The 27880-nt window shown below is 44.4% G+C and overlaps 1 protein-coding gene across 2 annotated transcripts; it reads right to left on the bottom strand.

Annotated features, from left to right (window-relative positions):
• kif21a (kinesin family member 21A) lies at positions 1 to 27880 on the bottom strand. 2 transcript variants are annotated; one of them, XM_076264578.1, is made up of 34 exons: positions 27522 to 27880; positions 19911 to 20133; positions 18326 to 18508; positions 17467 to 17616; positions 17027 to 17158; positions 16508 to 16678; positions 16048 to 16163; positions 15742 to 15937; positions 14747 to 14936; positions 14182 to 14245; positions 13861 to 14067; positions 12331 to 12418; positions 12140 to 12257; positions 11823 to 12011; positions 11518 to 11717; positions 11197 to 11304; positions 10532 to 10600; positions 10283 to 10419; positions 9735 to 9879; positions 9305 to 9499; positions 9009 to 9110; positions 8641 to 8806; positions 7906 to 7926; positions 7116 to 7173; positions 6450 to 6504; positions 6119 to 6321; positions 5305 to 5430; positions 3606 to 3742; positions 3245 to 3419; positions 2686 to 2850; positions 2480 to 2597; positions 2228 to 2398; positions 1677 to 1876; positions 1 to 1483 (listed from the first exon to the last, which is right to left on the bottom strand). In XM_076264578.1, exons 1-34 carry the CDS (start codon positions 27563 to 27565, stop codon positions 1393 to 1395), a joined length of 4713 nt encoding a protein of 1570 aa, XP_076120693.1. In that variant the 5' UTR covers positions 27566 to 27880; the 3' UTR covers positions 1 to 1392. The 2 variants fall into 2 exon arrangements, with proteins under 2 accessions (XP_076120693.1, XP_076120699.1); XM_076264584.1 differs by lacking the exon at positions 7906 to 7926.

Here is a 27880-nt window from a genome sequence, read left to right as displayed (position 1 = left end):
TGGCTTTGACAGATGTCATTTAATTCAAGTACCAACATTGTTAGATTTCAGCTGTGTTGTCTGCCAACTAAAACAGAAAAATCAGGATTCAGGAACACATAAATACATACATGAAATACAATCTGAACACTAACTAGGATTGCTCTATGCAGGATAGAGAGCAAACCAATTGTGAATAGAGCTTATAGTGCTCCTACTGTGCAGTCAATGACCGTAATCTCCCAGACCTGGTTGCCCAATGTCTAAATTCTAGATGAATTCCAATAGACTGAAAATAGTTTAAGACCTATGGTTAGTACAGGCAGATAAATTCATGAGCAATCAATAAGACATATTTGAGCAGTTTAGGTTCACAGGATCAAAGTTCCAGTACTCATCTGAAAATAAACAAAGCCAGTGACAATGTTAGCTAGTGCACACAACAGTTTACATGAACCAGGTTTATGCGACGGCTGGTCTACATTATTAGGCTTACAGGCACAGGAATGCTCCTCTCTCCTTATAGTCAAACATGTACAGTACAGGATGCCTTGATGTTAGGCTGCCCAACTTGCCTTCTAAAGGGAGCCCTCTAAGGTCACAGGTTAGAGTTAAACTTTAGCAGCAGAAACATCAATTCACATGAGAGAGAGAGAACGTCTGCCAATACGTAATGACAACTTCAAATGACAGTGAGTCACAGAGTGAGAGTGAGATGACTTATTAGAAAGACGTGCAGAGAGGAGGAGAACTAGAAGCTAAGTGACACTACACAGAAAAAAGACTTCCAGGTGATTGTGGTAGTGTGCTACTCTACAGCATTATCTTCATCATGGCATGGCTGACAAGAGCTTTGGCAAGCATCTGTAGGTACCAACAACGCAAGATCACAGAGGCACATTTTGAAGGGGATGGTGAATCCAGCCCATTCCCACAAAGCTATTTTTGAATTGCTTGCAAATGGCCTCCATACTGAGATATTCGTGCCTCCCCTGTGTGTCCAGAGGGTGGGACAGCTCAGAACAGCTGCGGGCCTCCAGCTCCCATCTTCAAACAGCCATCCCCATTAGTTCCAGTGGAGTCCCAAGAGGGCTGGACATGATGAGCATCGGCTAAAACACAAACACGGCCATGTAAGTGCTACAGAAATGAGCTACAGAACCAAGTAGCCCTGTGAAGACTACACAGACCCGAGGGGGCACACAGGGGAAACCACATCCTAATGAAATGTGCTTGTAAGGTGTAAGGAGATCAGAGGACACTATGGGGTCAGCTCCATGGACACAACTAAGAGGAGGTCTGATAGACGCAGGGGAAATATGTCCAGAAGCTGCTGTTGCTGCAGGGGTAAAAAGTGCAAATTGCCGCTGGCCTCTGTCCCTCCACAGTGGCGGAGAGGAGGCTGCATTGGACCTAGCTGGCCCCAGCCTCATCTGTGTTGTCTATGCCATCTGACGGGGCATCCAGAGACCCTCGTGCACGCCAAATTTTTACAGTCCGATCACTGCCAAAACACAAGGCCATGACGTTAATGCTGATTTGTAATGATAATGCTAATAATCCTGAAACACAATAATATCAACTGCTCACTGTTCAGCAAAAGCGAAGAGAGGCATGGACATTAAAATGTGGAGAAACATACTGAAGTCTATGTCGTGTGGAATGTGTAGCGCTTGTGTGTGTGCGGTGCTACTCACTCGGAGGCGGTGAAGAGAAGGCTGCTGTTGGTGGAGATGCCGTTGATGGGGCTCTCGTGGCCCTTCAGCTCCCCCAGCGGAGCCAGGCTGTCCGAGTGCCACAGCTTCAACACGCCTCCCCGACAGCCACTCAGCAGCGCCGGAGAGCCGGGCACCACGCCAAGAGCGCACACCCAGTCACGGTGCGCATTGGGCACTTGCTGTAGCCACGTCACAGAACAACAATACATACAGTCACTTCTAACACAGGATAAACATATATACATAGACTTAAACAAAGACCATGTGCACAGCCTTTCTTGAGTCCCAGGTACTGGTGATGTGCAGCAAGAGTATACATTTTGATGGCGAAATATATACATAGATGCTCCATATCAGTGCTAACTTTGGCAGTCTAATGTAAACAATGCAAATTATGTGGTGGAAAGTCTGTTGAACCAGATTAAATACACACAAGCATGTGTATAGCACACTACTCATTCTGTCTGAAGAAGAGGACATTTGTATAGGAGTGTAATTAGTCATATGTCCATACTATCCTTTTCTCTCACCTGCTGGAGATCCTTCCGGGACAGATCCCACTTCTTAATGCCGTTGTCCCTGGAGCCACTAAAGAGACAGTCCCCTTGAACTGCTAAGGACTCAATGCCATCATAGTGAGGTGGCTCAAAGTTGTGTGTGGGGCTTAAACTTCCCTGGGAGCCCTCGGTCACATCAAACATCTGGAGAACAAACATCCAGTGAAATGCAGCTCAAGTGATCAGTTATATCAATTAGTGCAGACAGACCCACACCACACCCACCTTGATGTAATGATCCTTAGATCCTGTGAACACCAGGTCCTGAGCATTACTAGTCTGGTCGATTGTCAGACACATGACTGGACCTAAGTGACCAGTAAGCTTTCCTGTAGACACAAACCTGTGGAACACATTGAGAGATTAAAAGATAGAGAACGAGATCAGGAATAAAAAAAGAGAGTTGTATGAACCACAGGTCCGCTGATCACCTCCTCAGATCCCACATGCGCACAGAGTTCCCAGCGGCAGCGTACAGCACAGAGCCCGTGGGGTTGAGGGCGATCTGGTTGATCTGGTTCTCTCCAGCAGGAATGGACACAGCTCGGTTTGTGTTGGCAGCACACACATCACTTGTGCTAGCCTGACCAGAGGACCTGTGAAAGACATAGGCACACGCACACACACAGTTTTTCTGAGGGACAATGGAAAACAAACAACTGCAAAATAATCCAAGTAATCATTGGTTGGGTCTGAGAGGGATGAAAAAAGGATGATATAACCCTGATTTCACTGATGGCCTAAACATAGTATGGTAATTACATTGACATTCAGTTGAGCCTAGACACATTAGAAAAAACAGCAAGTGCATCTGCTTCTAGAATTGTGTACATGTCTATCAGTATCTAGGAATACCGGACAGTAACTGGTACATTCAATGCAGCACTGCAAATGCGAATGCAAACATGCCTGCAATGCAAACATGTCTTTATGAAAAACAAAACAGGAGCCAGAAGCTTTTCACAGAATCCCCTGAAGAGGCTCACTCACGTCAGAGTGCGTATGCACTTCGCAGAGTCCCGGATGTCCCACACTTTGATGTAGGAGGTGGACACAGTGAAGACCATGCTGGAGCTGTAGCGCACCGACACCACGTTGTTGGGGTGGCCACTCAGAGACATGATCTCCTGTCCAGTCACCAGGTTCCACACCTTACACGTCCGATCTGACACACCAAGAGAAGCCGACCACCTCAGTCAGACATTTTGCAAAATCAATGCAATGCTCTGGTTTTAAAATATAAAAGTTTTTACATTGTTTATGTCTTATGTTCCACGTTCCTGTTGATGTCAATGCTGAGAGACGACTATAGGAAGGAGTGTGATGGACAGACATAAAGGCGGAGACTGACCTTTGGAGCCGGTGAACAGAAGGTCATCGGTGGAGTCCACACACAGGACGGCCTTGCTGTGTCCCTCAGCCACGTGCACACACTGCAGTGTGTCCGAGCGGCTACTCCTGGGCACGGGCACCGGGCTGATTATACCTCTGGAGAACACACACGTTACACAACACAACCAGATGACCATGAGACAGGAACTCGAACAGGAACCCTTTGACCTGTCTTTCAATGTCCTCTGAATCCTTTGAGCTCTACTACAACTTTATTTCTTTAAAAAATTCAAAATGCTACAGAAATGTATACCATAATAACATAAACATAACTGTACACCCACAAATGCATGCATAAATGCTGGTGGACCTTATACATCCATTCTTCCACATGCAGCTACATAAAAGAAAAGAAATGAAAGCATGGATGAGTCGAGCAATCCATCCCCAATCTGAACGCATCCAGTCAGCAGTCATGTGACCATACCAGTAACGTTACCATGACAAACAAGAGCAGCCTTACTCGTCAGGTAAAGGCACCAGGCTTGAAGGGCCTGTGACAACTTAGAAACTCAACATAGATATGCAAAACCTTATCTCAACTGCACACGGAACACTTTTACAAACTCAACACACACACACACACACACACACACACACACACACACTTCTTGAAAGACGCCTCAATCTGATTCATTTGAATTTCAACCACACTGCTTTCAGATGCAGAGTGGATGAACAGAACCATCCTCCAGCAATTTACAAAAAGCACTTCTTGTATGTTTGTAGTAACTTTCACATATATTTGCTAAACCAGAGCCATATCTAGACCTGTCATTTACTGATCCAATACCATCTAATTGTATTTGCGAACCTGCAAACACTGCACTCTTTTCCTGTGTAGCCTCAGTGTTGTGTGCTGGACTTAAACTGGATGATTTGTGGTCAAATCTTCAGAACAGATTTGACTGACACTGACCTTTCTAACTTCAAATTTGAGCTTCATTAACAGTTCAAATGCTTTGACACAGTTGAATAGATTTCCAACATTTTTCACTGATGTCTTATTAGATCAGCAGTCTCACAGAGACATTTCCTCCACCCTCCAAAAACGGATCTCCCCCACATCCTCTAGGGGTTGATTGCGGTTGCCATTTGGAAGAGTTGTATTCAATCTTTGATAATTAGGTCTGAGAAGAACATTGCTTTAATTATGTGCACTATATATAACAGAATTGTTATATTTCATGTGGGACTTAAGGATAAAGGTTCAGTTGAACCCTGCATGATCTCTGAGAGTCTATGTAAATGTTGGCTTTGACCCTGTAGCTCTTACATAGCAATATTTGTTCCCTCATCTCAAGAATATGTGACATTCAATCAGGACAGGACTTGTTGGCTGGTTATTTAACATGGCAGAGTTTGTTGATTGATTTAGTAAGACAGCATGCTTCCCCAAAAGGGGCAAATCATGAGGGGACCACTCTGGATTAAGGCCCTGAGTACACTGCCCTTACTGCGGAGTCATCTTAGATATAATATAAATAAGACAGATTTGACATACTTTTAAACGTTATTTACAACTAACAGAGCAGAGCAACTGAATGATCAGTATTAAATAAATTCAGTATGTACAGGGCGTCTGTAAACCTTGTATGACCACTGCTACAGACTTGCAATGCAGAGGTTCTGCCGGCTTGGTGGTCACTGGTGCTTACGGTTTGATCTCCTTGCTTTTTACTCTGTCAGTCAGGGCTTGTCCCTTGTCAAAAGTCTTCCGGCGGGTGAGCGGGGAAGGTTCTGGAATTCGTTTCTCTGGCCCTGATGGTGGTCTCGAGCCAGATCTGACATGTTTTAAGTTCCACAAGTGATGAGACACAGACAAACAAAAAAATAATGCAAATATGAAGGAACATAATGAAAAATAACATAATACAACATAACATAATAACATTCAAAACACACAAAATGGAACCAATAAAACAGAAACACCAAAACACACACACACACACACACACACACACACTGTTACCTGATACTGGGTCGAAGCACACTGTTGAGGTCCTTTGTATAAAAGACTTTATTTGCCGCTATACACTGACTACTTTGTGTTACTATTAGTGAGAAGGTTTCAGGATATGTTAAATGGTAGCAATACAGAGTTTGAAGCAGAACAGCTTGGTCAGGAAAGATAAGCGGTGGTCAATTCTATGCTAAGCGTCTGAGAGAATTAGGCAGATAGCAAGTGTGAGGATGATTAATCACCATTCTGAGAAACAACACACACCAGCCACCTGAAAAGTACTGTACATGATACAGTAGTGAATAGGGCATAGTGCACCTCTCGGCCTACAACATGCTCATCAGCTGTGAGAGCTCCTTTAGGGGCTTTGTCCTCTGTACTGCTGGAGGGGATCGAGTGGGGAGGGAGGGTTGAGAATTGCATAAATGTCATGCAAATGTCAAACAACAAGCAGCAATGTGGTCATGCAGGAAGCGACGGCATCTGCAGCAGCAGCAGCCCTGACTTACATGCTACCCAGCTTAGAGGAGAAGCCTGAGGCAGGAGCCAGTAAGTCCCTGTCCCTGACAGACGAGCCGGCAGAATCCGCGTCTCCACCACCGTCCAGGGCCTCACCCAGGGGGTGAGAGAAGTCCCCAGTTGGTGTGTCGGGGGTGGTGTCACCGGTGTTGGCATACAGGAGCTCCATCTGTGTGGTGGTTCTCCTGCGAGCCTGAGAGGGGCCAAACACACTTAAGCCCCCTCACTTGCAGTCAAGCACAAGATTTCACATCTACATTTATAATGATTATTATCATCATCATCTTCTCTGTAACATGAAGAGTAAATGCAGAATGGCACCTTGCTCCTGGATTTGCTCTCTCCACAGAGTTTCAGGAGGTCAGAGGTCAGTGTGCTGGGGAGGGAGAGAATATCTGTTATCAAAGATTAAACTTAGGGATGATCCATAAGCTTTATATTTGTTATAGCTGTGATAGGCCTTGTGATTCTCATTGACCACATGTGCATAATATGTTTGGAATACATATGCATACATACATAAATAATGTGGAGGACTGCTGAATTGAACATATATAAACTAAATCCAATCAGAAACGGCAATTTGAATGGATTAATTCAGATTACATGTGCATGATTCCTTGCATTTAAATACAGTGAAATGAAATTGGCATGTCCATGTAACAGTTTTTTTTTTAGTGTTTTCATTCCCTTTTTATAATTAAAGATAGAAGAAAAGATAGCTATGACAGTTCAATCAGAACAGCTCAGTTCATCATTCAAGCCATGTGCACACTCAACATAATAGCTGCAGCAATATTGCTCCGAGACATTAAGCAAGAAAATGTCTCAGTTTAGGGTCAGAGTCGCCAAATGCTACATGCTTGCACCCTTTGATGTAAGGCTTTAAAATGTAAGTGTTTTAACAAGCTTTTCAACTGGTTTTGTCTGTCTACCAAAGTAGCAAAGAGGAACCCAACAGAGGCAGAAAATGAGAGGGGTGCTTACTTTCCATCTGCAGCTGGACTCTGTGCTGATTCGTCACTGCTGCTGTCATCTCCATTCTCTGCAGCAGGATCAGTAGAAGAAGAAAAAGTCAATTTTCAACTCTTTTTTCCCCCCCCAAACTCATTTGAAGGATGTACTTACAACTGTCCTAAATGTAATCATTTCCTGGAAACAACACCCAGAATCCACCTCCACCCTCTGCTATGTTGGGTGGGTCACAGTCACAGTTATTAGATGATGAGGAAAGCAGATGGGAAGGTCAGCAGGAGGGGCATGCTGGGGAGATGCCAGCTCTGCAGGGCCATGCTAGCGTTTCCCTTGGGTCACTAGGAGCTGTTGCTCTCTACCACACCTACCATCAGAGATGGAAAGAGAGGAGTGGGACTGAAGTCTGACCTCACAGTAAGCAGGGTATGGGGTGGGGCAGGTTTGGCTGAGGTGGGGTGGGGGCATTTAAATAATTTATAGTACACATAAGGAAGAGAAACATTAGTAGACTGGACATAAAGCAGGTCAGCTAAGAAAACCAACCGTCAACTGTGAAAAGCTTCCTGGGTCCTTCTGCTGTAATGACTTGCTAGCATGTTGCTAAATGGGAGGTTGCTGTAGCATGGGGTTGGGGTCAGGTGGGCATTTTAATGGAGGTACAGGGGTAGCAGACAGATGGACACCCAACAGCGCAACACCTCATGCACCGGCTCATGTTGTTATAGCCGTAGGTTAGTCTCAGGAGAAAGGGTCCATGCACTCAGAGGACGTCTAACAGAGAAATTTGGCATCTGCTACTTACCCAGTGGCATGTTACCTAGCTCTGTTTCAATTCATGTAAAAAGGGGTGGGGGGAACAGAAAAGAGGTAACACACAAATCAAAACACATTCCCCCAAGTCAAACACAAATCAACCCAAATCTCCAAAAGAAAAGAAACAGTGCTGCTGCCACTTTTCAACAGAGTGGCCTGACAAAGCTGAATAGATGCTGTTGAAATGTGACAATTCATAAACAAATCACAGGAGGCTGTCCAAAGAACAGACTGTAATGACTAGAATGTCCTATGCACTGTGATTATTCCATCCACTACCTGACATACAAACCTGAATCACAGATATTCATAATCCGTCCTATTTATCAAGATATTAAAACTGCCTACTGCTAAAACTGAATACGGTAACTTGCCTCATTATGTTTAATATATCAGATCAGCCTTATTTCAGTCCAGCATCTATGCAGGCACAAACACAAAGTAGAGGTGCACAAGACAGCAGGCCTGTCCATGCACTGGCACAGCAGCCCTGACTCTGGATCAGTCTCTCTCAGCAGCAAGCCTGAAACCCTGCGCAACTTCAATGGAATCCATGTCAAGACTTGGGGATTGTAACTAGACATACAGAATGAGGAGTTTTTTCAATAGAGGCTTTCTCTAGAGAGATGATCAGATGCGAAGTCAGGGCTTTTGATTAGCTAATAGCCTGGTAGCGGACACAGATAGGGGTGGTGGTGGTGGGGGGGGGGGGGGGGTGCTCTACCTTGCAGCGCATTTCCCAGCAGAGCATCCAGCTCAGGATTGAACTCCGCCTTCTCCTTCAGCATATGGAAGAGCAGCTGGTTCTGAGTGGCACTGTTGATCTCGATCTGCTTCATTCGACCCTCCATCACCTTGATCTGAGACTCTTTCTGAGCTGCCTGCAGGCCCTACGGTGAGCACACATACACACACACACACACACTTACTTCCCAGATCACATGAGCATGTTGTACAGACTAGTGAGTTTGGAACAGCAATTACAGATGGTAGAAACACAACATGCCCTCTGTCTTTGAGTGACAGATCCAGCACTTTTATTTCTAGGCTTGCAGTATACCAAGGTACAAAAAATGCAGTCCGTCTCTGTACCTTATTAATAGCCATGGTCATAAAATGATCCAAAAGGAAGCGTGATTCTGACAAGGTGCAAGAACTAATCACTGCTGAGATATCCACAGTGTCTCCTTCCTCCTACAACACACAGTGGCACACACAGGAACAGGTCACATAAAAGGGAACACATGCATCTGCAATTCAACCATATTTAAATCAAAGTTTCACATTTCATGTATAAAGCAACACTGCTGTTTCTTTCATGGTCAAATCTCTCTTTCATTACTGAATGGTATGTCCTGGCCAAGCTGTATTCTCCATCTCTGACCCACCTTGGCCTCCTCCATCTGCATGATGTTGGCCTGGCAGTCGGCGATGCTGTCGTTGATGTAGTCGATGTTGGCCACCACAGACTCCAGCTCCTCGCTCAGAGACTGGACGGCCTTCTCGGACTCCGTCCCCTCAGAGGACAGCCTGTCCCTCTTCCTGCCCAGCTTCTCCCGACGCTTAGTCAGCTCCTCCCGTTGCTATGGGTTACAAGAATAACTCTTGCTTCGGTGTTGAAAGCAGCACAGCGGTCTAAAAGCTAGCTTAAAGAATGAAACTGAGACACACAAGTAGTCAAAGTAACAGTGACATAACGCCTGCGAGTCATTTCAACAGTTAATAATTGTTTAAGTATGTCTCTTCACTGTTGACTAGTGCCATTGTTTTTTCTCTCTATTATGTTACTGTGTTATGGGTTTTGAGTGACCAGGCCACCTTCAGCAGACGGTTCATGTCGGCCTCCATGTTGGAGATGGTCATGCGCTGCATGATGACATCAGAGATGCGACGCTCCAGGGTCTGCCACTTCCCACGAGCCACTCGAGAGTAGTACAGCCCTGCTGTCCTGCGGCGGTACAGCCTGGACACAAAGCAACATGGTCAGGAAAAGCCTCTACAGACATCATGCACAGGCACATGGACACACATTTGTAGGCACATGTACCCCTCTCTCTTTCTCTCTCTCTCTCTCTCACACACACTCACAGACACTCACAGACACTCACAGACACACACTCTCACACACTCACACACACTCACACACTCTCACACACTCTCACACACTCTCACACACACTCACACACACTCACACACACTCACACACACTCACACACTCTCACACACTCTCACACACTCTCACACACTCTCACACACTCTCACACACTCTCACACACTCACACACACTCACACACACTCACACACACACTCACACACACACACTCACACACACACTCACACACACACACACACACACACAAACCCACCCGGTTCCATTCAGGCCAGAGCCTGTGTGAGAGCGCACTGCTGTGCTGTAGCGAGAGTCATGCAGAGAGTCCTGGAGGTTGACCTTACGGGTGATCTTCCCTGAAACAGGCCTCATCTGCCGTCTCAGAACAGTTACCTACACAACACACACACACACACACACACACACACACACACACACTTAACTGATGCAACTTAAATAAACAAATAGGATTGGATATTAAATGCCAAGAGAAAAGTTTAAAAACCTCCTCAGTCTTTCTGCGCAGAATCAGCTCCTGCTGTCTCTTCTGGGCTTCCAAAAGTCTCAGCTGGTGCTGTGGAGGAAAGAGAATGTTTTAAACTAAGTCCACCTCAAAGCTTCTCTGCTATTCCCCAGATTTTTTAAGCACTTCAATTTGCCAGTAAAGATTGTTTGAATGTCATGCTGAATACCTGAGCTTAACTGGTTTCAAATATATTAATATTCAATGAAATTCCACACAACACAGGTGAGGGAAGGTGCCTGCTTGATAACACCAGTGAAATGCTCACAAACGCTGCTCTGTTGGTGACTTTGTTTTTGTTGCTTTGGTTCTTTGGTTGGCATTTCAGGCTAATGGCAGTGCATGTGGCACCATGAAGGAGGGCCGTTATGCATCCTGGCTACAACAGGCGGCACATTTGCAGCTGCCGCCAGCCAACTGTGCATTGCTGCTGCATCCTGCGTCATGTTGTGTGAAGTTAAACAGGCTCGGTGTGGTGTGGTGTGGTGTGGGAAATCCTCTATCTAGAGCACAAGGCAATGGACACCTCTCTCTCTGAATATCTGAATTGAAATATCCCATCTTTCCAAAACCACTAGATATTCTACTCAGGTCATATGATCCCATGAACCCCTCTGTGCCTCCCTCTGTGTGGTTCTGGGCCCCACCTCCTGCTTCCTCTGGTCCTTCTTCAGAGTGGCGATCTCCCGGTTCCTGCGGGACTCTGTCATGCGGTTCTTCTCCTGCTGCTCCTTCATCTGTCTCATCAGTCGCACCTGTCACAAACGTTCACACGGCAACCATCAACAGCCGTAGCAGGAGGCAGCAACAACCACATCCATTAATTAGAAGGGCTGTCTGCGTATGGCAGTCCACCACATCAGGAATATCAACCAGTAGAACATGGGAACAGGTTAGAGAGATGAGAGACCAGCACTAGTGCTGGGCCTCAGTGCTGCAGGAGAATGCTAATGTTGTGAGCTCATTACCTTGGTCTTCTTCATCTCCACCACCTCCGACTGGAGCTTCTTGAGCTGCTTCTCGTACTGCGACTGGTTCCTCAGCAGCCTGGCGTGTTCCTTCTGAGCGGACTGCAGCTTCTGCAGCTCCTTGTGCATGACGCTCAGCTTCTTCTCATACTCGCTCTTGATCTTGCGAGCTTTCCCCTCCGTGTTAGTCTCCACAGAGCCTGTGGCAAACACAAGCATGTTTACATTGCACACACACCTTCTGCACTCCCGACATTATGCGCTCATGTAAAGTCTAAAGGGCTCAAGTGACCGCTGGCCCGTACCCATGTTGTGCAGGACGCGGTCCCTCTCCAGCTCGGTGTCACGGATCTTGCTCTGCAGCATCATCAGCTTCTGCTCGTACTGCTGCTTGAGCGTGTGCAGCCGCCGCTGGCTGTTCTCCAGTTCGTCGATCAGCTTCTGCTTGATGGCGATCTCACAGGTGATGTTAGCCAGGTCCGCCTGGAAGTTCTCTGGTACACACAGAAAAAACAGAAGACACATGTTCCCAGCTAATCTCCGCGCCAAGAAAAAAAAAATACTATTTTTGTATGAAACAGCTAGTTGTATTTGAGAAACTATATGTCTATCAGGAAGCTACCTTTCTCATCCAACTCAGAGTCTGAGTCATCTGAGCTCTCTTCAGCATCCATATCTTCATCTTCATCGTCTTCATCCTCATCCTCACCCTCCTCATGGTCACTACCATCCTGTTGCTCCTGGAAAAACACATAATAATCAAGCAAAGATCTCCACAGTCAAACAGCAAAGACAACCAGGGTAGAGACATACCATTTCAGCATCCTCATTGGCTGGCTCGGACTGCTCTTTCTCCACTCCCTTTTCTTGCTCATTGTCTGGAGTTTCTTCTTTCACATTGCTGAGAGACACAAGAAGGCATGTTAGACCATGTCAAGTATTAGATAACTGACCAAAGGTATAGCTGAAATAATAGCTTTATTTCAAAATGAAAATGCAAAACATTTACAAAATGAGTTGTACTGAAAAGTACAGAGAGAGAAAACATGCAAGGAGAAAACAAAACTTTGTAAGCCTAAAACCAACTGTAAAAGGTATGAATTTCGCAAACGCTAAATAAGAATCTCTCAGACAGTCATGAAGTGAACATGTTTCAACAATAAATTATTATCAAATCAAATCAAAAATGAATTACAACAAAGGGAAAAAAAGTATACTATTTGCAGCAACTGAAAATGTAAACAAATAAGTTTGGAGAGGAAAATAGGTAGTTACCAGACCACAGACACAATAGTGAAAAATAGCACTTTTGAATGTTATGTGTGAGTTTCACACACAGATTATGTCTGTCCAAACAGACACATGAGCGGTCAGTAAATCACTCAGAGTGGACGGTGATGAGCTAAACTGGGGTAAAATGACATTGTTGGATTTGAAGAGTGTTAGTAGGCTCTTCTCCAGGTGTGGCAACTACCTGTTAAAACAAAGAGGGTTTAGAGGGTCAGAATGGAGAGGGGTGGATCCACTGAGCGTGGAAGGACGAGCAGGGGGTGGGGTGGGGGGGGAACGCGACAAACGACAAACCTGTCATCCTCCATCTCCTCCTCCCTCCTTTCCTCCAGCAGCTGCTGAAGCCTTCACTCAGAGGTGACCAAGTGAGAGGGCAGGGGGCAGGGGTCAGGGGGAAGGGGAGACATGTTAGGGCCGGACGACACAGAGGGCCAGACAGACACAAACAGATAAAGAGACGTGGAGAGAGAGAGAAGGGGGAGGGTAAAGAAAGACAGAAAGAGAGAGAGGGAGAGATGACGAGGAGGCCAGAGACCACCACTAAAACCAAGTGTCATTGGAAGTGAGGGTTTGCTGATAACTCTGTGATAACAAGAGCATGGTACCATTAGCAACCACTGATACACAAACACTGGTGCACAAATGTGCATACTGTACATCTCTGTAGACAAAATATACAAAAACACCATGATGCACTAACATTAGCACCTGACAGAAACCCTATGTAGCTTCTCACTGACAGTCCTCTACATCCAAATAGTAATATACTACAGTACAAACAGTTTAGGCAAGAAAACACTATATGGCTATTCCTGTTGTCCTCCATCTCAAGCATCGCATTGTTTCTTACACTGAATGACAGCCATGTCTTTTCTCATGTCTAAACAACACAAACGCACAAGTCAGGGAGGTTGGAGAGAATAGTGTAAAGTGTGTGATCCTGTGATTACAGGATAAATCATTTGATCTCTCTTACTTCAGGGTCCAGAAAGCCATTTCATATGCACGATGACCTAAAGAACACTCAAAAGAATCATTATGTGTCCTCATTACCTCTTCTTTTTCTTTTTCTCTTTCTTCCTCAGCTTCTCCAGATCTTTCTTGGCCAGCTCGATGATGTCGGAGGTCTCCTTGTCTGGACCTGGTCCTAGGAGCGCAGAGGAAAAGGTTCCATGTCCTCCGTAGAATGAGTGGTTAGAGGCACGAGAGAGGTTCTTCCTCAAGCTCTCATTTACTGCTTCACTCTCCAGCAGCTTTGCCCTGCAAGTAACATTCAGAGACATGCATATAAATACTGAACCACACACACACACACACACACACACACACACACACACACAAGATGGGTCAATATCTTAGACCATTACACTGTACCTGAGGTCTTCAATTTCTTTAATGTAGTTCTGAATCATATTACCGATTTCCTCACTCCCTTCACCTACGGTGTTGAGTAGGATAAAGCAGAAAAACAATATTTTGCGTGAATATAAATTGCATGGTTTCATTAATAACCACTGCATGTTATTTCATACGTCATTACCATTTCATACAGATAATCTGGTCCATTCCTTATGTGAATTCAATATGAATATTACTTCAGATATATTAACCACTGATTACCATGTAGACCCAAATAGGGACTCCTGGCTTATGAAACAGATAAGCAGTCAGAACCTGTGCTGAAAATCATGATGGTAATGAACACCTAATAATGCATTGAGAAAGGACTTGTCTATGAATTAAGAAATATTCAAGGTGTAAAATATAAATCAGTGAATACAGGAACAGTGATGCTCGGTAAGAGCCCTAAATGTTTCATGACAATGCAAGAGTACGGCACTGGGATAAACTGCCCATATGCAACTGTAACCAGGAAAAGTGAACACTGAAGTTAATACTGTGGGATTGGCTCTGGGTTCCTGCACCCCTCCGCTCGTACCGATGTTGGCCAGGACCTGTTTGGCCTGTTCACTCAGGAGCTGGGTCAGACGTGCCCTCTGTGCATCAATAGTCTCCTGCATGGCCTTCACCCGCACCCGCAGATTTGTGTTCTCCGTTTGCAGCATGGAGTTCTCATGGAACATGTCGTTGATGCTCTCCATGCCATCCTCCCCCACCATACGCTTCCCCTGTGACGACACGACACAATCGGCATGACTCAATCAGGACTTCAAAAGAAGCACAACCATTCGAGAGCAACGAGTAAAACACTGAGCAGGACTTTTTAAATAGGCCTGACCCAGATGTTCTGGCTAGACATATTATTTATAGCAGTCTGTGTGGCTAGCTTGGTACTTGGCCATCACGACACAGTCGACTGAAAGAGCCTTCAAGCTACAGTAGACTACTCTGATCTGATCCCCTTTGTAATCCAGTTGTTACTAAACGGAACTTGTCCACCAGTTCTCTATTGAACAGGACAGAGCGCACAGAGGAGCCGGCCCTTATCCAGTCTCTCCTGTCCATCACTGTGCTGAGGTTAGTGCCTGGGGCGAGGAAACTCCCTGCACATCGCAAACAGAACTGTAATTAGCTTTGGACTAGAAAAAAACTGCTAGCCATGGGATTCAGAGACGCCAGCAGTTCTATTTTTTAAGGATGCCTGAATCGTAACTAAATCTTAAGTACCTCTAAGTACCTCTGGTTTTTGGTATAAAACCAAAATGAATGAGACTGAAATAAACTGAAGATGACCAAAATCTACTCTTCAACTCCCTTTTATGAGCCTCTTTCTTGGTTCTCAGTCCAATGTCTAATATTCTGATAAATTATTCCATTTCTAATATTCAAATGAATTACCAATATACATTGTCTCGAAACAGTTTACAGAGCCCAAGACCTGAACCCCTAGAGCAAGTGTGAGGTCATGGACGTGTAGGTTTTTGATACAGTATGTCCATTCTTGACTGTGGAGCGTCCGGCTCTGTAGCTCACCGTCCTATACTCCATGAGTTCTATCTGTAGTCTGGCGATCTCCGTCCGCAGAGCGCTGATCTGCTGGCTGGCCTTGTCCTGGTTGACCATCACCTTGTTCTTGATGTTCCTCGCCCGGTTGGCGTACTTGAGCGTGCTTAGCGTCTCCATGAAGTCACGATCGGACGGGCTGATGCAGGCGATCATCACTGTTTGGCTGAGACATGACCACATCGACAAGAGTCACAGACAGCAGGTTCATGTGGACATATTGGACAGGCATGAGAGATTACTGAGAGCAGGTAGCTCTATGCTGCACACACACACCTGTTTCCCCCCAGAGAGTCCTGCAAGAGTCGGGTGAGTTTGGAATCCCTGTAAGGCACATGGGAGGTTCTTTTGCTTCTATCTCCCAAAGCACTGATGACATTTCCTAACGCCAACTGCATCAAGAAAAGATGATTATTCAACAACATATCAAGACATTGGACGTCATATTCACTTTCAACTGCTTGATAAATTCAATATCACTTCTGGCCACTAGATGGCCATCACGTTAACGTGAAGGTTTGAGGCTGGAAACATGGAATTCTTTCATAATCGTAAAAAGCTTCCTGCCGGTGTGAGGAGTGCACAAATGCAGCAAAACAACAGAGAACAATCTGTCAATAGATCAGCCTCTACTGGCTGTGAAACTCCAATCATTGACATCAGTTCAACATAAGCTCACAACATGGACAATCAGACAGCAGCAGGCCAAAGGCCAGGGTTGGCAGCAGAGTCTCACCAGGCCACAGTTGATGGAGATGCCCTCTTTGGCTCGGTCCCCTGTGGCTCCAGTCCGCTTCAGACGCTCCGAACCGGCCAAATCCACAAAGTGAAACTTGGCCGTGAGGGTCTCAAACTCATCCATCTCAGATGAGCCATTTGCCAGACGATTGTCAGTCTCATCGCCTTGCTTCAACCCAAGGACAGAAAAAAATTATTACCACCTCAATTCCTGACAGATTGACAATATAATAGTGTCTTGTGGTTGATTGTGCATCTAATATTAGCTCACAATATAATAAGTCATACGTTTTTTATAGATGTTGAACTACAGAGCAAATATATAGTACTGTGGAAAAATAATCACTATGCAGTTAACTGTTAACCGCTTTTTAATTAATCATGTTTGAAGAATTTGACATTATAATCTCTATTAAAGAAACATAAAATGTAATATGTTACATATGGAAATTTCATTATGATTTGTTGTGACTGCCTTATTGCAATACGGGAGACTGATCAGTGAGCTGGAACCTACATTGTCCGTAGTGCAGACGCGGACTTGGCACAGGTGAATGGTGAAGATGGCATGGGAGCGGGAGCTCTGGACATTCATCTGGGTACTGGCTGTGGTGCGACAGAGGGCCCCCAGCTTCAGACACTGCAGCATCTGAAACACACACACACACACACACACACACACACACAAACACACACACACAAACACACACACAAACACACACACAAACACACACACAAACACACACACACACACACACACACACACACACACACACACACTCAAAGAGAGAGATAGATAGAGAGAGGGACGAAGGCTTACTCCAAATGACTCAAATGCTTAACTTTTAGGTTAAGTTTTAGAATATGTGACAGACATGGAAGATAAGACAAGAAAGATGAATGCATCTTTCAGATGCACATTACATAAAGATCAGCCACATTTGACTGTCTACGTACCTCAGCCTCTGAGGCCACAGTGCGTGTGGTCACCCCCACCGTGTAGATGCCTCCATTGGCATCTTCATGGATCTTTATGTGAGATTTCTGCTTTCGCGCCTCCATATCACGTGTGGAGTCAAAGAGGTCCAGCACCTCCTCATTATAGAGCTGCTCCAAACAAGCCACACACGCCACACACACACACAGAGAGAGAGGGAGAGAGAGAGAAAGTAGAGAATAGATAATTATATTTATTCTCATTCCTTCAATAAAATAGCCCAGATTTACCATTTACAGAAAAGATACAATCCTATGTGTTTACTCAGGAAACTCAAGGAATTGCAGTTTTTTTTTCAGGAGATGTTAAAAATATAAACATATTAGGAGGAGTCTATGAGAAAATGATGGAGATTGGAAGTACAGTGCAGATTAATTAGCTCCCTGTTACTCTAACAGCCCACCCCAGCCCAACACTCTTCCCCTGTGAAACAGCTGAGGGGGGCACTTGTCAGAGGTTAATTTAAGAACGAGAGAGAGGAGGGAGGGGGGAGGGGACACGATAAATAACACCCATCCTCAATAAACTGGGACAGAAATAGAGCCGTGAACCCAAGAGACCTGTCATGGAACTCAGGACTGAAGACCTTACAGTGTGGGGCCAGTGGACAGTACTGGGCTGGCTCACACGGCCAGCGGGCACCCAATGCCAGAGTCAGCTTGGCATGATACGCCAATAAACAAGATAAATATCCTGAAAGTCCTCTTTGGTCAAATCAGCTTTTGAGCATTAGGGTCAAACTAAAAGCAGGCTGAATTCAGTAGCTAATATAGACAACAGTGTACATGCATGTCCTGCACAGTGAAACAAAGCATATACCTCCAAGAACTGGGCGTTGATCTTGAATTCAGGTACTGGGCGTCCCTGCTCGATAGCGGTCTGCTTCCGCTCCTCGATGCCCTTGAAGAGGTGCGTGACCGCCCGCGGGATGATGCCCTTCTCCTCATCCGTGATGTTGACATCAAAGCCCGTGCCCATGGTGTACGTCTTCCCTGAGCCCGTCTGTGTGATAAGGTGATGAGGGGGACACTAATCAACACATGCTGGATCTTATTTCCCCAAGCTTCCCTCCTGGGGGGATGTGCCAACACTCAGAGTGCATTACCTGTGGTGGTGTGCAGGTGAAAAAAAATCATTGTTTGTTCAATATCTGCCAGCAGATTATTCAAAATTGGCGTGAATAAGGTCTTAAAGGAACATGCCAATGATTGGCTAAAACTGGCCTAACCTACATCCAGTGAATTATGCAGTATCAACTCGAGTTATTGCACACACAGACAAAAGAAGGGTATGTATCTTCTTATCTAACTCAGGGGTAGATGACAAATAAGCTTATTTTCAAAACGTTGGCTTGTTCTTTTAATCTAACAGTATTATTATGAGATATCTAGTTACAGTAAGTTCAAACAGATAATGAGGCAATACGAAAAGTTACATGTCCCCCTTGATAAACTGAGTATGAGCTTAACAAGTTAAGGTGACCATGGTGCAGACAAAGCAGTGAGAGTGACAGTGATGATTTTCCAGAGGTGGCATTCATGGCCTGGAGGCTGAGGTCACTCTGGAGCGGGTACAAAGCTGGGATTAGCACATGGATGGGGACAGGACTGAGCGTGAGGCAGGCAGGCGGGTGTGGGGCTGGTGGGATGGGGTCAAACTCAGAGGGGAAAGCAGGGCGGCTCCAGGGATGTAGGTCATCACTCTTTGCTTATTGCGTGGGGGAGGGGGGCTACCATATGAAATATACATGGATAGCACAGAAGAGTGTGCTTAATGCCTCCTGCAAGTTGCCCTCACTGCTGCTCCACCCACCATGCCACTGTAATTAAATACCCCCTGAATGAGCCCCACAGACAAGAGCCTGGTTGTCATGGTAACGTCAGCGAGGGGGAAAGGAAGGGAGGGAGCTGGAGCCAAACTTGTCATCCTCTGTGAGAGGATCTTTAAAGAGAGACAGAGTAAGCCAGACAGACAGACAGTGAGAGCAAGAGAAAGAGAGAGGGGGGGGAGAAGGGGAGGACCCATGAAAAGCCGAAAGGCAGCATGCTTGGAGGAGAGTAATCAGCAGGATTTGACAGGGAAATAGAGGGAGCGGCTCATCTCTGTAAACACACGGAATTATAGACGGACACTGTTGAGTCAGCTGGAAGAGACAGGCGCTTGTCCCGCTGTATTGCGGCCCATCACAGAAACCCCCACAACATGTCTTAAATGGTGCTGTCCTGTATTAGCTTAGTGAGTGAATGTAAGAAAAAAGGGTGAACACGGCCTCTGGAGAGGAATTTGGAAGTAGAGTTCCAAAAACTGCTGCACAAAGGTCAATGTGGTGTTAGTTGTATATAAATTCAGCGGGAGACAAGGCACAGAATGACTTGTGTTGCTCTGAGCTCTCCTGCTTGCTCACCTGTCCATAAGCAAATATGGTTGCATTGTAGCCCTCAAAGCAGCCCTCAATCAGCTTCTCTGTACAGTTGGCATAGATGGCGTCCTGCTGGGAGTCCATGTCAAACACATAGTCGTACGTAAAGGCCTTGTCCTTTCCCAGGATGACCTGGGGCTCTACAGGGGTCACAAACGTGCAGATGTGACATCCCTCGATCTTCTCTCGGGCCAGCTGTGGACGAATCCTAACAGAAAAAGACAAACAGACAAATTGATACCATATCCATGGCAGAAATTGCATATTTAGAGACTAAATGTGGATGGCATCAGACTGAAGGAATTTACTAATTTTAGACTGAACATCTGATAAAAGAGACCAAATTACTTTGGCATAACTATCTGTGGGCATCTACTATGTGCAATTATGTGTGCTTGAGCTTGTGGATTCACAAGTTAAATTCAGCTCTCACAAACTGAGTCATGTGGCTTCCTTAGTCATTATTTCTGCTGGATCCACAAGATGCATTGTTCACAGTGTTATGTCTGTGCTGTATGAGTGTTAAGCCACAAATCTGGCAAAATCTAAAAGCAAACGTCTTGGAGAAGCTCGCTCAGTGCTGAAAAGAGAACCCAACTTATAATGGGACACTAGCAGTGGCTGAGAGAGGCACCTGACTGTGCCCTCTATCTGCCTCTCACAGGCCGCATAACAGCAGCTTTGTAAAGCCCTGGGCACAGAGGACAATATACGCTGAGAGAACAACACTGGCTCCATTGTGTCTGTGGGTGACACTGGACCTGGGCACTGGCACAGTTTCGCACTGGACCGAGAAGAGAGGGAGGGAGAGATAAAACTTGGAGAAAGAGAGGAACCTCAGAACCTCAGAAGACAGGCAGAGGACAGGCTCCATGTGCCCTTCTGTGCCTGCACTAAAGGACACAAAGGTCACACAAAGGTATGTTCTCTACAGGAAGAACAAGTGCCAGTCCTCCACTGGCATCTGAAAGGGTACAGCAAAATCAGCTATTCTGGCAGCCTTGGTTCTGACCTCCAAACCAGACTAAACTGTAGTAAACTCACAAACTGTCTGCTAAATGGATACATGTCACTTTTACAGAGAAAATAGGATAAGAACCTAAGTGTTTCATGCAAAGATAAATGCTGGGTCTGTAAGAAGCTTGAACTGTCTATCTGTGGACACAAATGTTAAACCCTTAAAAGGGTAGCCACAACCATAGTGCATTTGAGGCTTAAGATCTTTACTGGTTTTGGGTTATGATCAGCCCAGGTGCATTAGTCATATAGAAGGAACCAGGCATGAATCAAGCAACTGAATCCTTCTTACATTATGGGAAACAGATGGAACAAAAGCACTCCATTAGAGCATGGCTTCTATTTATCTCCATTTTTTAGCCTGTTTCCTCTCCAACTGTCTGTGTAATCCTGCTCTGTCCCACCGAGTTCCAGAGCTCATCCCCAAATCCTGATTATCCCCCCTCTTTTTCCTGTATCTGGGGAATTTGCTCTCCATCTCTCCTGAAGAACACGCTGGGGCCTGCGAGGTGGAACCTGAGATCTTAGCACCGAGACCAACACCGTAGTGACAAAGTAGGACAGAGCAACAGAGTTAGTAGTTGTCAAGTTGTCATTTGGCAAGACAAGTGCTGGTCATAAATAACTCATATCTTACATCCTCTCATATCCTCATATTTTTTGTTTACAGAGGCATTAGCCAACTAGTTAACAGCCAATAAACAAAGTCATGCTGTAAACGCTGTTCTGTGGGTTTCTGACCCAGATTATAGACCAACATAGTGAATAATCTAAACAGGAAACATAGTGAATGATCTAAACAGGAAACAACAGGTGTGACAATTTCTTTCTCATGAGATTTAATTTGAGGATGCAGCTACGTGCCAATACAGAACTCAAAAAACCTGTATAACCGAGCTGTAAAGTTGACAGTTGACAGCAATACAGTTGTCTTTATGGAACCAGAAAGTCTCTTGGTTGGTGTAATAGGGTGTGAGTGGAAGTGAGTATGTTTGCACCTTACGTTTAACTGAAAGGCAAGCTATTTGTATCTCAACCAATTACAAGACATAGTTTACAGTTTGCAGGTCAAAGGTTAGGCATGGTTGGACAGGGTCAGATAGATGGCAGCACCACAAGATGGCAACTCTATTTCAGGACTGGTTCATCCAGAGCAAAGGTCACCACCATGGCGCAGAGTTAAAGCTTGTAACACGAAAGTGAAGAACAGCATCGTATGCTGTATAAGCCTTCATTAAAGGTTCCTATGCATTGAGACTTCCCCTGTGTTTTTCAACACCAGAATTTCTGGTAGCAACTTGAAGAAGTGTGATATGCAGAAATAAGTCATGAAGTTACTGAACATAAAGTGTATGTCCCCGGACCCCAGATTCTCATAAATCACAAATCTACAGTAGCAGCACTTTGTAGATCACCTAAATATCTACAGGGAAGTAGGACTGAACAGAGCCATGTCTGCTAATTTTCCCACCTGCCAGCAGGTCAAATAAATAAATGGACTAAATTTCCATGTATTGTGTTATCTGCAGATGAAGCTTTGATTCCAGGATTTTAAGTTTTGTTTTCACAAGCTTTTTTTTAACGTGCATAAAAATCTACACTGGACCATCAGTAACCTTAAAGAACATTAATGTAAAAGCACTAAACATCCAAATGGACTGTACAATAAGCAAGCTTTCAGTTCATATCTCAACTTGCTTGTATTGGTTTTATTACAAACATGCCATCTCAGCTCATTGCTATTCAAAAGCTGCAGAAACTGCTGTGCTGAATAAATGGATATATTTGTTTTCACGGCTGTGCTTGTTTTGCTAACCTTTTGACACTGAGGCAGGGGTTCATATGGTAACCTACCAGATGATACAGTAAGTCAGAGTTGGGCGAAGTCTTAAACTCAGTTTTTTTATATTCTTCATGGTGCTGGATGACCAAGAGTCTGCATGTGTATACCCTCAATTTTACAGCCTCTTTAGCAAATATAAGTAAAATATAAATATAACACAAGAACACCAATATGGGACAATTCCCACATAACTCTGTGTCTTCTAAAACTGTACGGTGTATCTCACTACTTCAAACAAGTATGTTCAGCAGGCACCAACAAGTTGTGTACAGCCAAAGTGTTAACTCTTCAGCCTCTGCACAAGACTACAATTCCCACTGGGGTCAGCTGAAAACTGTTGTAGGTCATGATACTTACTTCACAATTGTAAAACATCCAGTAAAATAACTTAGTGACTGAAATACTAGCTATATATATTCTTAGTGTCATTACTTACTTATTACTTACTTACTTACTTATTAAATGCGTCAGCCAAATGTAATGTAATGTACTTCTGTCAGAAAGAGAAGAGTAGCCTACAAGTGATAATCTGAAGTAAGAGAGAAACTAAATTCTACCACACACACACAAGGCCACATTCACATTTAACAGTTTGAGTCACATAATCATATAGGGTGAAAGAGTAGTCTTCAGTAATGCCAGTCTGCATTTTTAGTACACTAAAATAGTCAAACCACTGATTTAAGGCTACTGTGCCATATACTGAGAGTGACCCAGTGAGCTCTGCTCTTAATCCCGTACATGCTGAGTTGGGGGATCAAGTCAGCTGTATGAGGCCCGGGTCATGCTGGAGGCCTTCCAGCGCCTATTTGACCAGCTTAACTAAGAACATGATCTGCATTACACGCCAAATGATTCAATGGGGAGTTATGAAACATTTCTGTTAGACTGAATCAAGATCCATAGAACACTTCATGTAGTGAAGGTGATGCTGAAAAGGGGAGTGTGTGTGTGGGTGTGTTGGGGTAGGGGGTTACTGCAAGGGTGGTGTGGGTTGAGGGTGAAAAAAAACAGAAAGAGAACTCTAAACCCAAAGATGCTTGCTGAAATGTTAATGAAAAGCTAATTTAAATGTTAGCTGCTCAATGTCTGCCATGACAAATTTGGAAAGACTGATTTAGATGCAAGTCATGTTGGATGAGGCCAGAGACAGATTAATGGACACTGGTAGGTATAGAGAGGTATGGGCCAAACTCATCTCGCTGGTTTCAGCCACCTCCTAGTTCTGAGTTCACCACTACTCAAGCGTGACTTGTTGACAGAGGACTCTCAACTCTGTGTCAACAAGAGCCTTGACAGGTCATAGAGTGGCACAAAAAGCATCACAGACAAAGCAGAGACCAACCACTGGGGGGTGGGGGACTATGTGTTGGCTCTTCAGGCATCACAACACGTGATAAGTGGTAGGATGAGGCAGTCACAAGAGGTGATAACCTACAGTGAGTTGTGAAAACTCCAACTATACAATGCTGTAAAAAAAAAGGTACATGGCCTCTTAGGAAGCACTTTATTCATCCTTTGCTAATATTGGATTACATTCTGGAAGAGTACCAGATGACCACCATATGTCTCCTGCCTGGGTTTAGAAGGGCACCTGTAGAAAACATACTGATCAAGTGTGCTCAGAGGGAGTAGAAGATTGCAAATGTGTACAGTACTGAAGTGTTGGGTGTGTGGTTGGGTCAAAAGTTGAGTGAGACTGTTCCAAGAAGAATGGTGGAGGTAAAAATAGCACTGGAGTACTGGGCACTGTCTATAATATTAATGCATTAGGACATATAGTTATTACATGTAATCTGGTGCATGTTCATGCCAAATTAATAAGACTTTTGTTTGCTTTGAGATGCACATTGCAACCATTCATATAAGCAGAATCAGGGAAGTGGAAAACACAAGGGAATGGATGGGTGGGGCAAGCATGCCAGACACTGTATAATTATCCTGATCTGTTTAGCATAGACTGTTTGCTCTGTAAGTAGAACACATGCTTGGATTTCTCTGCTCCTTTTAAGAATGTGAGAGACAAATTAGTATATGGACTCCACCATGGCATTTTTTCCACACTATTCAGGACACAACTTGCAAAATCTGCCTATTGCACTGAGATCAAATAAGAGGGTCTGCGTGCCCGCAGTACAGGCTGATGTCTATTTTAGCACAGCCTCAGTCTAACGGAGGACTATGCTTAGGTTGTAAGAATACACAACAGAACAAATAAGATGATATTATATACAGGGCTTACCAATTCCATTTTGATCCTGTATTTTAATTTCATTACAGGGCAAACATAGAGAGAGATACACCTCATGACCAGTGCTGGAGGGACTTTTAACTTTCGTGAGATTAAACTGTTTAGGAAATGAGATTAGGTTAATGACACAGTTACTTTAAAAAGTCAGTATACTCTACTGTCTAAAGTGCCTTTATGTCCATCCCAAACACTGGTTGAGGCCGTTGGGTTACTGGATCATAACTATATAAAGCTAATGTAACAGCATTTTTGAATGTCACATGGATTAACTATTTCTATTCATTCTTAAAATTAGATTATGTGAATAAAAAGGAGATGTGGTTGGTGTGCGATGTGAAGAAATTAATGTATACCAATTATGTACATTATCCTTTTAGCTCTCCAGGGGATGCCTATACCAGATTACAGTTGTCCTTGGAGACGCTGACTCATCCAGTAGTGGCTACAGTACTTCTGCTATCACAGTAAAACAGGTCTGTCATCACAGTAAAACTGCACTGTCACTGCCTTGTCATTGGTCAGCTAAAACATGACATACTTTGCTGACACAGAGGAATTATTATATAATATTGTATTATAGGCTATGTCTCTACTATATTCTGCCAATTTGGAATTCTGAGTTTGTTCCCAAGTTAACCAAATATTTAGTACGCTTCTTCAGCTGGTTCAGTCAGTAGGCTACTGTCAATCTCGTCACTCCACTCCTTAGCAAAAGAAAAACTGAGAAACGTCTCATATATCTCTCAAACAGTGTAATGCGATACAATTACATTCTTTCATGTCAAGCCATTGTGACTTTTCATTTTGCCCATCATTGTTTTTTCAATAAGTATTGAGTATTAGACAACATACCTTACAACAAGTTAATAAAGCAAATTTCATACAGATCATAAAGTATCACCATTCAGTTAGAAACACACAGCACATACTTTCTCTACAGGAAGATATAGTCAGAACTACACAATCAAAATGCATAACTTGCTAAGTGAGACAAACCAGGTGCTGAGCCTATGGCGTGAGGTTTGTGTGTTGACAGTTTGTAAGAAGCTGTGAGGAGCCCAGCGTAGGTCAAATGTGCAGAACTGACACCCTGCAAAGCCATTTGTTAATGAGACTGCTATTGCCCTAAAGTCAACACTGTGAGGCACGCATGGAAAAAAAAATACCAAGAAAGTACTGGTTGAATAAGTTGATCAACTTATTCAACCAGTGCTATTGTATATCACAACTTATTTTTGTGTTTAGGCTACAATATGGAGTATTAATTGTCATTTCTTATTTATTTGCAACGCTATGTTGAATATGAACACATATGTCCCCAATATACAGGCTCAATTGACAGACTCAAATATTCCCTTCTGAAGTTTCTTAGTGAATCTCCATGTAACCAGTCTGAGACCTCAAAATCAGACCTGAGGGCACTAAAACTCATTTTGGGTGAAATCTGTGGACACAGGTTACCAGCTGGACAGTGGACGGAAGTTGAAGCAAATCCATTTTACCACTGATATGCCTAAAAAAACACTTAGCACTAGCAAATTCTCCTGATGCAAATGTCACATCCTTTATGTCATACTTCCACGCCCAGTCTAACACAATAAATTGGCAGTAAATTGGTTTGGGGAAAATATGGGTGAAATATGACGTCTGCACAGCAGGTGGTCGGCTACATATTTTACCATTGGAATTGGTTTACAATGGTGGAGCTACATGAAAAGGCCACATTCAAGCAGTAGGCCTAAGGGTAAACGGCAGTGATTAAAACAAAAACTTAATTACTTTTTACCACCTAACGGTGTGAGCCTTTCAGCGAGTTGCGTGTTGCTCACAAGGTCGATAAAGCTTTCCTTTCATTGATTACCCGTCGTTCAACCGTCTACTTTGAGAAAAAAACACCTGCATTTGCCACACTGACCTAAATACTATGCAAAGACAACACTGAACGAAAAAAACACCCAGTTCAGCGCTAGGTGGTTACAGAGGCCCATAATGTGTAGCCTATTTGTTGCTGCGTGGCGTGGCGTGGTATGGCGTTGCGTTATCAGCACTGGAGACACCTGGCTAGGCCTGAGCCGTATGGGGAGGGACACGGTAGCCTAATCGATAATCATCTTTCCATCTTGCCACTTATTGTCCATATATGCTCTGGCGCTAACGTGATCACAGTAAACAACAATGCTCGTGATGATCATTCCCTGGTTTATCGCTTGGACAGGCTGCGCTGCAAGCGACATGTCCTCGAGGAACACGACGGTGCGTAGATAAAGAGCACCTTGCACTCGCAACAATAAGAGAAGGTAAAACATTACTCAGCAATGGATAGTAGGTCTATAGTGTAAATCATAGACCTATGTATTGATAGTCCCTTGGCATCACAGACATGTATGTTGTGCGGCGGCAGGTAGATAACTCTGAGGCCAAGTTATTCTTTGAATGTTAGCTTACGTTGCAGCATCACTGTACAAAGGTGATGACAGCATCTTACCGTAGAGCCACACGAACGGAGCTCTCGTCTTGTCCCGTTGTCATGATTTCCGTATGTTATTGTTTCGAGGTGGAAAAAATGATCGGTCTAGACCAGCAAGCGGTGCACCTCCCAATCGACAAGGAGGCGAGAGTGCGCAGTTTTCTAAACCAGTGAGAGGGCAAGCAACAGCCCTAACTCACCTCTGATTTACCCGATACATGTTGTCAAACTACACAACTGTGTTAAATGAATAAACTGCTGTACTCCCGTGCAGTAGTGCATATTTTCCAGATAATTTCCCCCTTCATTCTCGATCCGCGGAATCCCTAGCGGTGGCGTGCCATATTCTTTCATTTCAGCATGGTGTGTGCAGTGAA

Source organism: Alosa pseudoharengus, unplaced genomic scaffold (genome assembly GCF_046254945.1).
Source record: "Alosa pseudoharengus isolate Yale_2024_CS ecotype anadromous, Long Island Sound unplaced genomic scaffold, YU_APseudo_1.1 YU_APseudo_1.1_scf_10, whole genome shotgun sequence".
NCBI lineage: Eukaryota > Metazoa > Chordata > Actinopteri > Clupeiformes > Clupeidae > Alosa > Alosa pseudoharengus.
The sequence above is the reverse complement of the archived record's forward strand: the minus strand, read 5'-3'. Positions and strand labels throughout refer to the sequence as shown.